We start from the raw sequence: 16,245 nt of genomic DNA, 5'->3' as shown, positions 1-16,245 counted from the left end.
GGAACCAAGCCGAGCCAGTCAGGCCTATTCAGAGATAATTCCATGGCTGCTGCTGGGGCACCAGGAGGAGGTGCTTGTTCTTCCCCAGGAAATGTAGATGGATAAGGTTGTAAGGGCTGGAGCCACTGCAGACTTCTTATGACCAAGAGGAGGCCCAGCACAAAGTCAACACCAGGAGGTAGAGAGAGGAGAAAGGGGGTAGAAAGAAAGAGAGAGATTGGTCCTAAGGATCTGGACCAGCCACACAGAAGCCACATCAGCCCCTGGACCATTCAGTTACATGAGCCAAGATACCTCCTTTAAAATTGACTTGTGCTTTTCCGGCCACCAGGAAGCTCTGACTGATACAAAAGTGTGACTCCCAGCAATTAGCGACCAGGTCAAAGGCCCTCAAGTCCCAGGCGGGGGTCCCAGTCTGAGAAAGGATGACCGACTCCATCCCCCTTTGCCCACCTGCCCCTGGCACGGCCGGAAATTCATATACCATACAACTCCATTCACAAAATCAATTTGCCCAGAGCTAAATGTCTCTCGGATTTGCCTAATTTAGCTCAGGCTTTTCTGACTTAATTAGCATGATTGAGTCATCAAAGGAAGAAGAGAGAAAATCCAGGCCTCCAGAGGGTGAGTACTATGCTAAGGCTTCCTGAGTGTTTACCCAGGAAAACTTTTTACTGACAAGGTTTCATATGCAGAACAGTTCCCATCCTCAGCCCGCTGATGAGAGGAGGCAGCGAGGACCAAAGGTGTCTGCATATGCCGCCCGAGATCCAGCAGGCGCAGAGCGGGATCAGGAGCTGGATCACTGGATGCCAAGGCCTGAAGCCTTCACTAGGCTTCATAAACTTCTCACCCATCAAACCAGATAAGTTTCAATTGATTTTGCTCGGCCTTAGAACAAATGGGGTGTTATTAGAGTGGGTTCTCTCCTGAACGTGCAGTCCTTATTCCCACAATGTGGGCAGCCAGCAAGAGTGCCTGCATCTGACAGACCCAGGAGAGAAGAGGCAGCCAGGAAGGCCCCCATGTGAACAAGAAGTGGCCATACGTCCGGCCCCCTTGTGCCACTCCCATGGGTGTGCACCTTGCATGAGGAGTTAATTTTTCAGACACAGGTGTTCAAAGGAATGCTGTTTCCTTCACACTTGCCTCCCCGGAAGCTCTCCACTTAGTTAAATAATCGTCTCATCATTTAAGAGTTTTCCAGAACTCTGGGAACTGCCTTTAGGCATAAGATGAAATCAGTTCATTTAACTTCACACACACACACACACACACACACACATACACATCACATACAAATACACACGTTACATATAAATATACAGATATATCACATAAAATGAACATACACAATACACACATAAAACACATACATACATGCACCTGTGTATACACACATGCAAACACACATATCACATATACATGGATAGCTGCACATGCACACACATATACACACAGGTGCACACACACACACAGAGCACAGACACACACTCCAACCTTAGAAAGCAGACAGGAGGCTGAAAGACTCTTCTATTCTATGGCTATTCGGTAAAGACTTTTCTATTCTATGGCTTCAGTCACCTGAGTATCCTGAGTATCCCCAGCTCTCTGAAGGCACTCAGTCTCTGTTCTGCCATTTCAACAGAAAAGGAGCCCCATCCTCTGAAAGGCTGGTGCTCCCCCTATCACCCTGTTCCCTCCAGCCACAAGCTGCTGTCTCCACCTCCTCACCTCCCACTGACCCTTCAACACCCTGCTTTCTAGCTTCTACCCTGGTGCCTTCTGACACCATGTGCACAGGGTCCCTGTAACCAAGCCCAGTGCAAACATTCACCGCCCAGCAGCAGCTGCCACTTTTGCTCCCCTTCCCCCTCCACCCACCCACCCTTGGCTTCTATGAGAAGACCACCTCGTGGTTTTCTCCTGCCCCCCAGACACTCCTTCTCACCCCCTGTTCAGGCTCCTCTGTCTCTATTTGATACATCAGTCAGGTTACCCATGGCAAGTTCTCATCTCTCCTCCCCCCTGGGTTGCCTCCCATCCTGCCTCCCTGGGGCCACCTTCTCATTCCAATGCCCTTGAGTTAAATGCTCATGGCGCCCATCTCCAGGGTCCCCAGGGGCACTTAAGACTCATGGACTCAGCCTCTTTCTACCTGTGCACTCCTCCTCCTGCATCCCCCATCTCCAAGAATGACACCATCAGCCACTCACTTGTCCAAGCTGGGAAATTTGCACAAATATACATTGAGTCAAGTAGTGAACTAGGAGGCAGTTTCCAATAGCGAACAAACCCACAGAGTCATGGCCACCATGCAGGTCACAGTATGGTCACACTGGGAGAGGGGTAGGGATGGGTCCAACACTAACACAGAGATGCAAATCTGCAGCTGTGAAAAGGTCCCTGGACTAAAGCTCTCTGGCCCTGAGACGACCTGTGATGGGGACACCTAACGTGGTCGGGTTGCAAGGAAGATATATTGAGGATGGGCTGAGCAAGCAGAGGCCTGAATATGAGACAGGAAAGTCAAGAAGGACTTTGAGAATTCCTTGGTGGCCTAGTGATTAAGGATTTGGCACTGTCACTGCTGTGGCTTGGTTCGATCCCTGGCCCCAAGAACTTCAGCATGCCATGAGTGTGGCCAAACAAACTCACAAAAAAAGAAGTGCTCTGGTCCAGTTTGTACCTTTCATGATGTGCTAAGACGGAGTCCCTGGGTGCGGGTGGAGGGGAAGGAGAGGAGAGTGAAGTGCTCCGGCCACGCTGAGCAGCCAATGAAAGATGGGACAGGTGGCTGTGTGAGCTGGGACAGGGACACAAATGCGGGGGTCACTGGTGTGTTCACAGATTCAGAGGCAACCGCCCAGGATGACAACAGAGGGAGTCAGGGCAAGGGCTTGGATGAAAGCATCATCCTCAATCCGCCCTCTCACCCAGGCCAAGGGCCAGCCTGACCCTCCTGCTGCTCGCCGGAAACCAGACAGACTCAGAGCCACTCAGGGCACCAGGAAAACTATCTGGCTGGGTGTCTCTTGGAGAAAAACATTGGGGAAAGACCACCAAGAATGGCTGGGAACCAGTGGAGGGCAAGCAGGGGGTAGCCCGGCCAGCTGCTGTCTCTAAAGGGCATCTCTTGACTTTGAACATTTTCCTAAAGGACACTCTTCCTCAGGAGAGGTGATCAGAAGTTTAAAGAAGACAGCAGTGTGTACAAAGATCAAAGGAACAAAGAACCATAAGTCACGTCGATACCTTGTGAGAAAATACGCAAGCCTTCAAACAATACCGTGAAAAGTAAAAGAGCGGCGAGGTTTTAAGGTCCTGGCCACTTGAAGAACGGCTGCCGCATTGGCTTTTCATAAAGCCCCTAGTGGGAGGGGAAAGAGTTTCCTGGTGGCCCACAGTGTTCCCAGCAGGATGTGCCCCTGCTCCCACCCCTGCTTCTGGAAACACAGCTCACCCCTGACCTTGACCTCCTGCCCCAAGTCCGGATGCCTGAACCTGGGCAGTGAAAGGGAGAACCCAGGGGAGAACGCAGGTGTGAGGAGCCTGCCCCTGGCCCTGAATCCCAACATCCCTCGGGCCAAAGTGGGTCTGTGAGGACTGGCTGTGATGCACACCCTGGGGTGGCAGAGTGGCCCCGGGCCCTGGGCTAGAGGTGACCAAGGGCAAGGAGGAGAGAGGAGGTGTGGGCAGATGAGGAGGCCTAGCCCACTCTGCCCCTGCCAACATCACACCATTGCTGGCATCACAAGTATCCATACTCTCCTGCCCTCTCCCTTCATGATTAGGCCCCCAGCAAGCCAGGCACCTGAACCTCATTCCCACCCCCTTGTCCCCCCTCCCCCACAGTCCACCTGTGGCCCAATGATACCAATGCCTCCCTCTTAGCTTCACTCCAACTGTCCTGAGTATGCCATTTTAATTCAACTCCTTGGACCCATCCAAGAAGCTGCAAGAGCCTCCTCAGTGCCTTTCTCTCAACTGTTCCCTGCAGTCTTGTTAGCAAGGTTGACTATTTCATTCTCCTGTCCAGGGTCCATCTATTGCCAATAGGATATATACCCAAACTGCTAAGTCTGCATGGCAGTCACAGCTCCCCACACTGTGCCCTGGCCAGTCCTCACTCCAATGCCAACTCAACACCGCCCACTTCCTGCCATGGTCCAGACACACAGACTCTGGTCCTCTGATAGCTTTTCACAACGACCCCATTTTTTTTTTTTTTTTTGGCTGCCCTGAGGCACATGGAATTCCTGGGCCAGCCCAGAGGAATCACATCCAAGCCACAGCTGTGGCAGTGCTGGGTCTTCAACCCACCATGCTCCACCAGGGATCAAATCGGCAAGCCAGCGCTCCAGAGACACTGCCAATCCTGCTGCACCACAGTGGGGACTCCCATTCCTTTTAACCAGCTATTCTTTCTACTTGGAATAGCTTTCCAGACTTCCTGTTCACTACCTGTTCAAACTCCTACTCATTCTCCAAAACCCAGCTTGCATGCACCTTCTCCGTAAAGAAGAGAGATGCATTTCAGCTTATTCACGATCATGGTGGATCCCACAGGAAGCTGTGAGCTCCTCAAGGCTGTTTCGTCTTTGTAGCTACAGGGTGTGGCCAGGTGCATAAACACTGAATAATTGAATCCAGAACAGAGCTCTAAGGCAACGCCAGGTGAAAGGCCTTGACCTTTCTGAGTTCCGGCTCCTCCTCATGCCCTTGTCCTCTCTGCAGCCCAATGGGCATCATGGATCTCTGTCTGCCCCAGCACCACTGGCCTGAGCAACCAGCTATGGGCAGCCACTGGGCCCAGTTCCACATAGGCACAGCCCTGGTCACCTGGAGGGCACTCCAAGAGATGGTTTGCATCTCCAGACCAAGGAGCAGCCCAGGTCTGAGAGCCCCGCAGCTGCCTCTCTGTGGCGGGGCAGTCCCCACCTGCATGTCACCTCCCAAAGGGGCAACTCAAGCTCTGCTCCCATGACTACTCATCAGGATCGAAGGGTCGGTGTGGGGGTGAGGGTGGGGGTGGGGGGTCCGATGCTCACCCCTGATGCAGGATTGGCAGTCCAGCCCAGCTCTGCAGTAGCCGTCCTGGTGTCCATTAAAGTTTCTGCAGATTAAAAAGAGAAAAAAGGTGAATCAGAAGGGTTACTGGACAGGGCCCTTATGTTCATGAAGTTATTTATGACTGTAAATGTCAGCCTTGCCAAGTCCAAGGCTCCGACAGGAGGAGAGGTCCTAGGAGGACACAACTCAAGGCAGAGCTGGGCACAGACCTCAGGTCTCCCGATGCTAAGTCTACCTGAATGACTCCAAGCTGCCCATGTGGCTAAAGTCATCTGCCCATTCATCCACCACTTTAATCCCCAAATGCAGCTTCTTCCCACATCACTTTACCTACGGGCTCTTCCCCAGCCATGCCGACCTGGTAGCCAAATCGAATTCCTTCCTCAGGCCTTCCTCAGCTACCTCCTTTCGCCCTCTCTCTCCACACTGGGCTGCTTCTCCACCCTCCACCCTTATCTGGCCGCCTTCCCTTCTCCCTGCTCCTCTCCTCTGCTTCCCCTCAGGCATCCAGGTTGGCACCCTTGACCAATTTCCCCTCAACTGCTTTGGCCCCAACATTCAGGCTTTCTGCAGGTCCCTTTGCCTTTGGGCTCAGATACACAGTCACCCCCATGTCCAAGACTCTGCCGGGCACTCACCCTAAACAGAAATACACATCCCAGACTCCAGGGGCCTGCTGCCTTGTTACCAAGCCCTCTGGCCAGTAAGGAAAAAGTCAGACGCTCTACCTCAGCTCAGCTATGAGCTCCTGGGGGCCACCGGGGGGCTACAGTACACACACCAGGCACCACAGAGTGATCACAGAGTTGGTATTTATTACAACTCTTTCCTGGCAGATAGCAGAAAAATGTCTTGAACATAAGGCACCTTTTTTCATTCTTTTCAATCTATTATTGACTGCTGTCTATTATTTCCACCTGTCAATGGAAACTGCTCTCCAAAGCCTAATCAGAGCTCTGATCAGCAAACCCAAAAGCCCCTTTGTTTTTGCTGTTTTGTTTTGTTTTTTTTTAACAGCTTTACTTGGGGAGAAATGACATGCAATAAACTGCACATAATAAAGCATCCAATTTGATATGTTTTGACATGTTTATATCCCTGAAACTATCTCCACGATCAAGAGAACATGGCCATCATTTCCAGAAGTTTTCTGTCCCTTTGTAATCCCTCCTTCCCTCTTTTGCCCCATCCTGTCACTGTCCCCAGGTGATGCCTACCTTCTATCACTATAAGGTAATGGGCATTTTCTAGAATTTTATATAAATAAAATTATATATTATATATTGCTTTCTTTCTTTCTTTCTTTTTTTTTCTTTTTTAGGGCCACACCATGCCATATGCAAATCCCAAGATAGAGGTCAAGGTCGAATCTGAGCTACAACTGCTGGCCTACACCACAGCCACAGCAATGCAGGATCTGAGCCACGTCTGTGACCTACACCACAGCTCTCGGCGACACCAGAACCTTAGCCCACTGAGTGAGGCCAGGGATTGAACCCAGGTCCTCATGGATACTAGCTGTGTTCATTTCCACTGAGCCACAAAGGGAAGTCTATATACTGTTTTCTTAATCTGACTTCTTTCACTCAGCATCATGGTTTCAAGATTTGTCATGGTGTATGTATCAACGGTTCTACTACTGAGTAGTATTTCATCGCATGGAAAGATTGCATTTTGTCTGCTGTTCACCTGTTATTTCCAGTTTGGGGCTATAACATGAGAGTGTAAGAAAGTTCCAGTTCCTCCACATTCTCACTAAGACTTGGCAGGGTCACTCATTTTTAATTTTGGTGATTTTAACAGATGTGCAGTGGTATCATTGTGATTTTAATTTTCACTTCTTTAATAAAGAATGATGTTAAGTATCTTTTTACATGATTGTCATCTATATCTTTCTTAGTGAAATATCTGTTTAGTATTCTTCCTTTTTTTTATGGCCACACCCACAGCATAAAGAAGTTCCCGGGCTAGGGGTTGAATTGGAGCTGCAGCTGCAGGTCTACATCACAGCCACGGCAACAGCAGATCTGAACTGCATCTGCCGCCTATGCAGCAGCATGTGGCAATGCCCAATCCTTAACCCACTGAGCAAGTACAGGGATTGAACTTGCATCCTTACAGAGACTGCTTCTGGTCCTTAACCTGCTGAGCCACAATGGGAACTCCTATTTTTTCCATTTTTAAATTGACTTGTTTGCCTCCTTATTACTGTGTTTAGAAAGTTCTTTATATATTCTGTATACAAGTCCTCTATCAAACATATGCTTTGTTAATTTTTTCTCCTACTCCGTGGCTTATCTTTTCATTCCTTTAAGAGTAGCTTTCAAAAAGCAGAACTTTTAAACCTTGGAGAGGTCTAATTTATTAATATTTTTCCCTGCTGTATAGCACTTGGAACTATATCTAGTCACTTATGATGGAGCATGAGAATGTGAGAAAAAGAATGTATTCATATATGTGTGACTGGGTCAGCTTGCTCTACAGTAGAAAATTGACAGAACACTGTAAACCAGCTATGATGGAAAAAATAAAAATCACTAAAAAAATATTTTTCGGAGTCCCTGTCGTGGCACAGCAGAAACGAATCTGACTAGGAACCATGAAGTTGTGGGTTCGATCCCTGGCCTTGCTCAGTGGGATAAGGATCTGGCATTGTCGTGAGCTGTGGTGTAGGTCATAGACACGGCTCGGATCCTGCATTGCTGTGGCTCTGGTGTAGGCCGACAGCTGTAGCTCCAATTAGAGCCCTAGCCTGGGAATCTTCATATGTCACGGGCGCGGCCCTAAAAAGACAAAAGACCAAAAAAAAAAAATTCTTTTATGATATGGTGTCATAGCTCAGAAATCTTTGCCTAACCCAAGATCACAAAGATTTTTCTCTTACTTAAGTCTATGATCTATTTTGAGTTAATTTTTGTATATGGCAGGGGCTATGGGTCAAATATAGAACTGTTTTTTGGGGGGTTATCCAGTATCCCAGAGGGACATCTTTTAAAATCACACATTGTGCTGTTTAAGCTAGTGGAGGTGTCTTCTGCACCTGAATTTCCTGGGGCATGTATCAAAGGACCAGGCACAGCACGCCTCAGCCGCACAGGTGCTCAGCAAACACGGGCACGGGAATTACATGTGATGTGCTGTTTTGGTTTCTCCCTCTTCTGTTTCCTTTTCTCCTGAGCATCCCTCCACCCCAAGTGAACAGCCATTCTCTGTGCATGGCTCAGGCAGGAGATGAAAAGTCTGAATACAGAAGGTTTGGGGCCCTCTAGGAAAAAGAAGGACTCCCGGCATACACCAAAGATTTGGGAAGAAACCCACTCTATGGGCAGGACTGAGAGGATGAAAATAGAGTGATAAATGAGAAGCCATGTTGGGCAAAGGGTTCCCTATACTCTCGTCTCCCAGGGCTCAATCCCAGAGGAGGAAGGGTGGGAGTCTGTCCACGTGATCAGGCTTTGCACACCCAGCACCCCATCCTGGAGTGACACCCCACCAGGCTGCCACAGCACAGACAGAGCAGAGGGAGCCTTTGCGCCAGAGCAGGTCTAATAAAGGGGACCCAGAACCATGACTCGGGATATGCATGGACTTATATAAGCAGGTCAGATGGAGTACAGGGTGTCTCGGGGTGCCAGTGTAGACAGGGCGCTAGCAAGGCCAGAGAGGCACTGTCCTCACAGCCTGACACTCTCTAGCCTGCCTGCAATCCAGATAACGTTTCTGCCACCCCCGTGGATTGGAGGGGAGAAAAGCAAAAAAGGAAGCTGATCGTCTTCCCCTTTTGAGCTTGGACCTGGCTGGAGAGCCATGCCCCATGCATATGTGAAGGAACGCAGACATGGGAACAGACTTCTCAAGTTTGTTTTCTACTCTGATTCTTCTGACAGCTGGGAAGGCCGATCCCTGCATGGAGCAGCCCTCCCTCTCTCCCTCATCTCCACTTCACAGCACTAATAATGATCATAATGACACACCAAATTTACATAATACACTTCTCAGAAGGCACTCCATGAGGCCCTGTAGAAATTCATCTCCATGATTAAAATGCCTTCGCCAAGTGGGCCCAGAAGCTGGCATCATGGAACCCATTTGGCAGAGTTGGGGCACCAGGGCCCAGAAAGGCACAGTGTCTCTTGCAGGGTCACACAGCCTCCCATCCTGATGCCCACAGCCTCAAATCTCAGCACGCCGCTCACCAGGCAGACCTGAGCATCTGCGGCTGCAGGGCTCTGCTGTGGCCCTGGGATGGGAGTCATGGCTCATAAAGCCAAGAAGCCCTCAAAGCCCCCAGAACAATGCATAATGCAATAATGATGTATATGGTGGCACTCCCAACCTCAGGTTCATGTTGAAGTGCAGCAAACAGGCAGAGGACATGGGCAGGGAGGGAAAGAGAGCCAAGAATCAAAAGTAGGAATTAGCCTTCACTCCTAAACTTTCCAAGGACTCATCTGCTCTGTTAACCCCATTAATACAATCTAGGACTTCATTATATTCATAGTTACCTACTCAAGGGCTATAACTGAATCTGTTTCTAAATAATGTGTTCCATCCACCCTCTCAGACAGAAGTTACAGCAAGAGGAATCCATTTCTCAGCATCCTGCCCGATGTGGAGATGGAGGACCACAAAACCGTAAACCATCCACTCGATATGATTAAGGGCAGTTTCTTTTCTGGCACCGAGCGCTCCTGATGATGGCATTACACTCTGGTGGGGGCTGAATTAAAATGATTTGAGGAGGTTTACATCTCCCTGGAGAAGAAGAGAGCACTCATTTGCATTTATAAAGCATATTGAGGGTTCTGGCAGAAAGTTATGGTGGAAGCACAATTAAATATTTACCATCACTTCTGCTCTCAAACAGTGGCATGGGGACCAAACCAGCTGGAGGTGCGTGTGTTGCTCTCAGATCTGATGCCTACAGGGGACACGACTCTGAGAGCCACCCACACTGCTCACGCCCAGGGGAGGAAAGCTGGGGAAGGCACTCGGAGTGGAGAGAGGATGCTGGTGTGGGCAGGTGGAATCTGGGTCCTACATCCACTGCTTAGTGACCATCTTCCTTTCTCCGTCTTTCGCTCTCTCTCCCCCCTTCTTCCTCATTGGCAGTAGGGCTAGTGGTGCAAGGGACTGTAGGAGGACTTCCTGGCACAAAGCACCACAAAACAAATGCTTGTATAACTTAATCATTCCTGGCTATGAAAAGAATCTAATGACGGTATCTGCCAAATACCTATAAGATATCTGTAAGAAAAAGATGTTCAACATCACTAATTATTAGACAAATGTAAATCAAAACTACTATGAGGTACCACCTCACACCAGCCAGAATGGCCATCATCAAAAAATCTACATACGGAGTTCCCGTCGTGGCGCAGTGGTTAACGAATCTGACTAGGAACCATGAGGTTGCGGGTTCGGTCCCTGCCCTTGCTCAGTGGGTTAACGATCCGGCGTTGCCGTGACCTGTGGTGTAGGTTGCAGACGCGGCTCGGATCCTGCGTTGCTGTGGCTCTGGAGTAGGCCGGTGGCTACAGCTCCGATTCAACCCCTAGCCTGGGAACCTCCATATGCCACGGGAGCGGCCCAAGAAATAGCAACAACAACAACAACAAAAGACAAAAAAAAAAAAAAAAATCTACATACAATAAATGCTGGAGAGGGTGTGGAGAAAAGGGAACCCTCTTACATTGCTAGTGGGAATGTAAATTGGTGCAACCACTATGGAAAACAGTATGGAGATGCCTCAAAAAGCTAAAAATAGAATTACCATTTGATCCAACAACCCCTTCTGGGCATCTATCCAGAAAAAACCATGACTTGAAAAGGTACCTGTACTCATGTTCACTGCACCACTACATACAAGAGCCAAGACATGGAAACAACCTAAATGTCCATTGGTAGAGGAGTGGATAAAGAAGATGTGGTACGTATACACAATGGAATATTACTCAGCCACAGAAATGAATGAAATAATGGCATTTGCAGCAACATGGATGGACCTAGAAATAATCATGCTAAATGAAGTTAGTCAGACAGTGAGACACAAACGTCATAGGCTATCACTGACGTGTGGAATCTAAAAAAAGGATACAATGAACTTCTTTGCAGAACAGATACTGACTCACAAACTTTGAAAAATTTATGGTTTCCAAAGGAGACAGGTTGGAGCAAGGAGGGATGGACTAGGGATTTGGGATGGAAATGCTGTAAAATTGGGTTGTTACGATCGTTGTAAAACTATAAATGTAATAAAATTCATTGAGTTTTAAAAGCTAAAAAAAAAAGATATCTGTAAGAATCAATGATAGATATCAAGGTAGATATCTCCTGATCTCTCAAACGACCAAAGACCAAAGAGTGACACAAGCAGAAGATATGGCAGTGAATCAGAGGGGTGGGTCCCCTGGAGGGACTCCTGGTCTAGTCCAGGAAGCGACAAGAGCACAGGCCCCCTGGGCGTCCTATTCTGGCCGAGCCCATGAGGAGGAGGCTGGGAAACTCAGTGGAGTAGACACGGTTCTTTTCCACATGGGGAGTGCACAGGCCCATCCCTCAAAGGGAGACTCACATTGTGCATGAGCCAAGGCCATGCTGCAGCTTCCTGAACAGGGGTGGGCAGCCGTGGGAGGGAAGAACACAGATCTCCACCTGGCGCCTAGGACAGAGACGACACAGCAACTCCCAGAGGCAATCAGGGCCAGGCAGAGACTGGCTGATGTGAAGGAAGTGGAAGCCATCCCAAACCTAAGGGCGGGTGTGGGAGATGGAGCCGAGGGGAGGTTGCAACAGGAGACAGAAGGGGGCCTCTGGCAAGAGCTGGCTGGACTGGCAAGAACCCAGGAAGGCGGGGGCACGTGAGCAGCCTGGCTGAGAGACCCCGTTTTCCCAGAGAACAATTTCCCTGCAGTGGCTTCAATATGGAAACCCAACCATGAAGGGTCCTGGGTCCTGGGTGGAGGGGCCAGATCTGAGCACCCCTTGAACCTGAAGAGGCAGCTTCTCTGCAGACGGTTCCGGTTTCTGTCTGGATTGGCACCTTGGGATGTATTGACATTTGGGATGAATTAGATGCCCATCATGGTGAAAGAGTGCTAAATAAACCCTCTCCTTACAGCTCTGCCACTCTTTTTGGAGAGACATTAATCAGACATTCAGCTTAAAATATTTACAATGTCCTTCCGTGATGGTTACAATATGCAACAACATACACAGATGGGATGGGGGCTTCCAGGCCTTCTCTGAGCGATGCCTCATGTGTATTTGATAAGGAGAGTCCATGGACCTTCCAAGCAGGGAAGGATAGCAGAGCCATGCAGTCACTGCTCTGTGAAGTGGCCCACAGGACTCCTGAAACTGGAAGCCACAGAACAGAGGCCTCCCCGCATCCTGCTCCTATCCTGGAAATTCCAGGAGTTGGGGATCAGCCCACTATGCCCCACCCTCTCCCTCAGCCTCCATGCAGGATCAGGATCCTCAGAAGAGGACTGAAATGTGGTTACATAAAGGGGTACTGGTCACTCCTTTGTCTGGGTCCCTCCTGTGGGCCCCGTGGGCTCTGCGCAGGCACCAGAGACAGAGTGGAGAAAGAGACATGCCAGCCCTCAGAGAGCTTGCAGGCATGTGGGAAAACAGACATTAATCAAATTATCGTGCAGTTAAATCTGCAATTTCAGCCACAGTAAATAGCAGGAAGGGGAATCCCAGGGACACTTGTGAACACTGAATAAAATGACAGGTGTGTAGAGCCCAGCACACAGCTGACACTTCCTCCTTCCTTCCCCAGACACACACTCACACCCCTGTGCTAGGGTCAAGTCCACAGTGGCAGGTATGGGATATATAGGAAATGGTCTCCCTGTGCCTGGATCCACAGCGAGCTGGTGCCCACAGAGTGCCAGACAGCCCTGACCATGGTGAGGCCATCAGCCTTTCCAAGGGCTCCAGATCTGGACTCATCAGAGAGAAACAGAGCACTCCCAGGAGCTCACATCCTCCAGCTCCCACCCCAGGCTTTTGCAGTGACCACCTGTCCCTACCCTGCTCCATCCATCACAGCAAATCCAGCCCAGCCTCACTGTAGATGCCTCGGGGACCTCTTTCCCCAGACTCCCAAGGGCTGCATCCTGTCTTCGCACACCCCGCTCACTGGGCCAGCCAGCTCTGTTGGCCCAGAACGCCCCATGATGTCCACGATAATCCTCAAGTGGTCTACCTCCCCCAATCCTCAGCCCTGATACAGCTGCCAAGCCCCAACCTCACACCTGCCCAGACCTCCTGCTGCCAGTGGAGACTAGCCTCTCTGTAATCTCATCTCTATCCTTCTGAATTGTCCTCAAATCACGTCCTGGACCAGAGGAGGGAGGGGCTTTGCCAGCTCTGGGTTTGGGGATGGCCCTGGTTGAGTGGGAACCATTGAAGGCATCAGCCAGCCTCAGGGACTCACGCATTGGCACGACTGGGCCCAGCGCAACCATAGCATGACGTGAGAAAGTATTCCAGGAGTTCCCGGTATGGCTCAGCAGAAATGAATCTGACTAGTATCCATGAGGACGCAGGTTCAATCTCTGGACTTGCTCAGTGGGTTAAGGGTCTGCAGTTGCTATGAACTGCAGTGTAGGTTGCAGACGCAGCTCGGATCTGACATTGCTGCGGCTGTGGCGTGGGCTGGCAGCTATAGCTCCAATTCGACCCCTAGCCTGGGAACCTCCATATGCCATGGGCGTGACCCTAAAAAGAAAGAAAGAAGGAAAAAAAGGAAAGTCTTCCAAGAGGGCCTTTCACATCCTATCCCATGTTCCCACCCATCCAAATCTTCTCTGTCCCTGCCCCTCCACACTTTCCCACTTCCCTTTGCTGGAGCCCAGTGTGAAACCTCAGAGGCATTTGGCTTTGACTATTCATTCTCCCTCAGTCTCCCATCAAATCATTCTCTGTGCCACAGTGACTCTTCTTCCCTGTGGGCTCCTTTCCATTCCCAGCAACCATTCTGAGTCCAGGGCTTCAGCCCTGCACCTTGCGACCCTAGCAGCCCCCTCCAGCTGGTGTCTGGGCAGAAGCCCCATCTGCACCACTCTCCATGCAGCTGCCCCATTCAGCTCCTGCTGTCAATGTACACAGTTCGAAGGCAATGTGGCTACACTAAGCAAAGGCTGATCGAATCTCAGCTCCTCTGATCCTCCAGTGATGTCACCTCCAAGAATCTACCCAAAGAGAATAATTCCAAAGGAAAAGAAAACCTGAGCTCTCTATTGGGAAGCTGTTCATTACGGCATTAGCTAGAATGTGAGAACACTAGAACCAGCCTATCCATAGCGGAAGGACATGCAGGATGGCCAAGTTCTCGGTCATGCCCCTGGAGCGTTATGATGACAATGTCATCAGGACATCAGGACGTCAGCAACAAAACATAGAGTAGGAAACAGAACCATGCCTGTCCCACAAATGCAACTCTTTTCACCCACCTTCTAAAAATATAATACCCTTTTCATGCCACTCTCACTCCCCTCCTTTATGATTCGCAAAGTGTCTCCACTGCCAAGATATGCCACAAACTTCTGGCCTTCATGAACCTTCTGATCCAGGACCACCTTTTCCAAATTGGTCTTCAATTCCCCCAAAGGAAACCCATCACCTCCCATCCCCCCCAACTTGTGTTCTGACAGGTCCTCCTGTCTGGAATGGCTTTTTCCTCTTCTCCATCTGACATCTGGTTGGAATCTTTCCTCCCCAAGTACGTCTAAAGTACCTTGAGAAGGCAGAGCTGTGACTTCTATCCCATAGAGGTTTACTATATGCCTGAGACAGCAGAAATGCTCAGTAATCCTGGAGGCCTGGGTTCAAGTCCCAGCGCCATGACCAACAAGCAATCAAGTCATGTCTGAGCACCAAAGCCTGATTTTCACAGGGAGCGGTATCGCTCCTGCATCTGTGAGCCAGGGAGACCAGGCCTGAAAAGATGCTCTGTATGTTCTTAAGAACACTCACCGGAATAACATGTATTCACTGTCTCTGCCAAGTGTAAAATGCTAGGTGAAGAGAAGCTGTTATTACACAAATCTCCATTGACTGATGTGTAATAGTGGCCGGTGAGAAAGAGAAAAAGCCTGAGTAAACCGAATGAGCCAGTCCAGCCCATCTGCTGAATGACGGACTGATTGAGTGAGTCAGAACAGACATTTAAATTATAAATACAAACTGTAAAATTTGCTCTTTTAAAGGACACACACATTAACGCAGTCCTCCCCACCACACCCTTCTCCTTCTGTTTCTTTTATTTTCTAAGGTGCAATTAACTATCATAAATAAAAAGAAGCCACATCTTAGATGGGTCACAGCACAGAGATATGCCTCCAGCAGTTGGGAGGGGCTCTAGGTCTGGTCTTGGTTCCCAGGTAGCAGAGCCCATGAATAAGCCAGGATGGCCCAGAGACACGGTTTTGATGTTCCTCCCTCCTAGTGAGGCTCTGGGGCAGCAGACCAGAGCTTGGGGACCTGATTGGGTCTGTTCAGCTGCAAAGGGCTGGTGACAAGCCTCAGAAGGGCTGCCTTCTCTGCCCAGCCCAGCTCGGACTTGGTACCTGGGTTGGGAGGGTCCCTCTCCTCTGGCCTCAGCAGGTCCCTTCTGACTCCCAGTCTCCAGACTGAGTGATCTCTAAGAAACATGACCAGAAACAAAAAGGAACCTCTGGAGACTGGATGGATCCCACTTCTTCCTGACTCCCCAGGTCCTATGGTGACTTAGCAGTGTACACCTCTGTTCCCTGCAAATGTTATTTACTAATAAAATAGGGAAGTCCTTTAGACGATGTGTTCATTTCCTGGGGCTGCTGTAGCAAAGTGCCACAACCTGGGAGGCTCCAAACAATAGCTCTGGAGGTTCAAAGTCCAAAATCAGGATATTGGCCGGGCCATGCTCCCTCTGAAGCCTGAAGGGTAGAAGTTTACTTGCCTTTTCCAGCTTCTGGGGTCTTACTGATGATCTTTGGCTTTCCTTGCCTTTCAGCTGCATCATTCCACTCTTTGCCTTCAAGGTCACAGGGTGTCACCCGTGTGTCCCTATCTTCGTGTGACTATCTTATAAGGACACCAGTCTTGTTTGGTTAAGGCCCTGCCCCTACTTTAGTCTGACTCATCTTAACTAATTACATCCACAATGACCCTGTTTCC

General features: G+C 49.6%; 1 protein-coding gene across 1 annotated transcript in view; it reads right to left on the bottom strand.

Moving 5' to 3' along the window:
• The window catches only part of EPHB1 (EPH receptor B1), a 446,863-nt gene that overhangs the window by 303,735 nt on the left and 126,883 nt on the right, over nucleotides 1-16,245 (bottom strand). The window contains exon 2 of the mRNA XM_021069481.1: nucleotides 5,052-5,116. Coding sequence (XP_020925140.1) covers nucleotides 5,052-5,116 — 65 coding nt within the window. The remainder of the gene's footprint in view (nucleotides 1-5,051; nucleotides 5,117-16,245) is intronic.

The sequence above is a fragment of the Sus scrofa genome, chromosome 13 (assembly GCF_000003025.6).
Source record: "Sus scrofa isolate TJ Tabasco breed Duroc chromosome 13, Sscrofa11.1, whole genome shotgun sequence".
In the NCBI taxonomy this organism is placed as follows: Eukaryota; Metazoa; Chordata; class Mammalia; order Artiodactyla; family Suidae; genus Sus; species Sus scrofa.
This window is presented reverse-complemented; position numbering and strand designations above follow the sequence as displayed.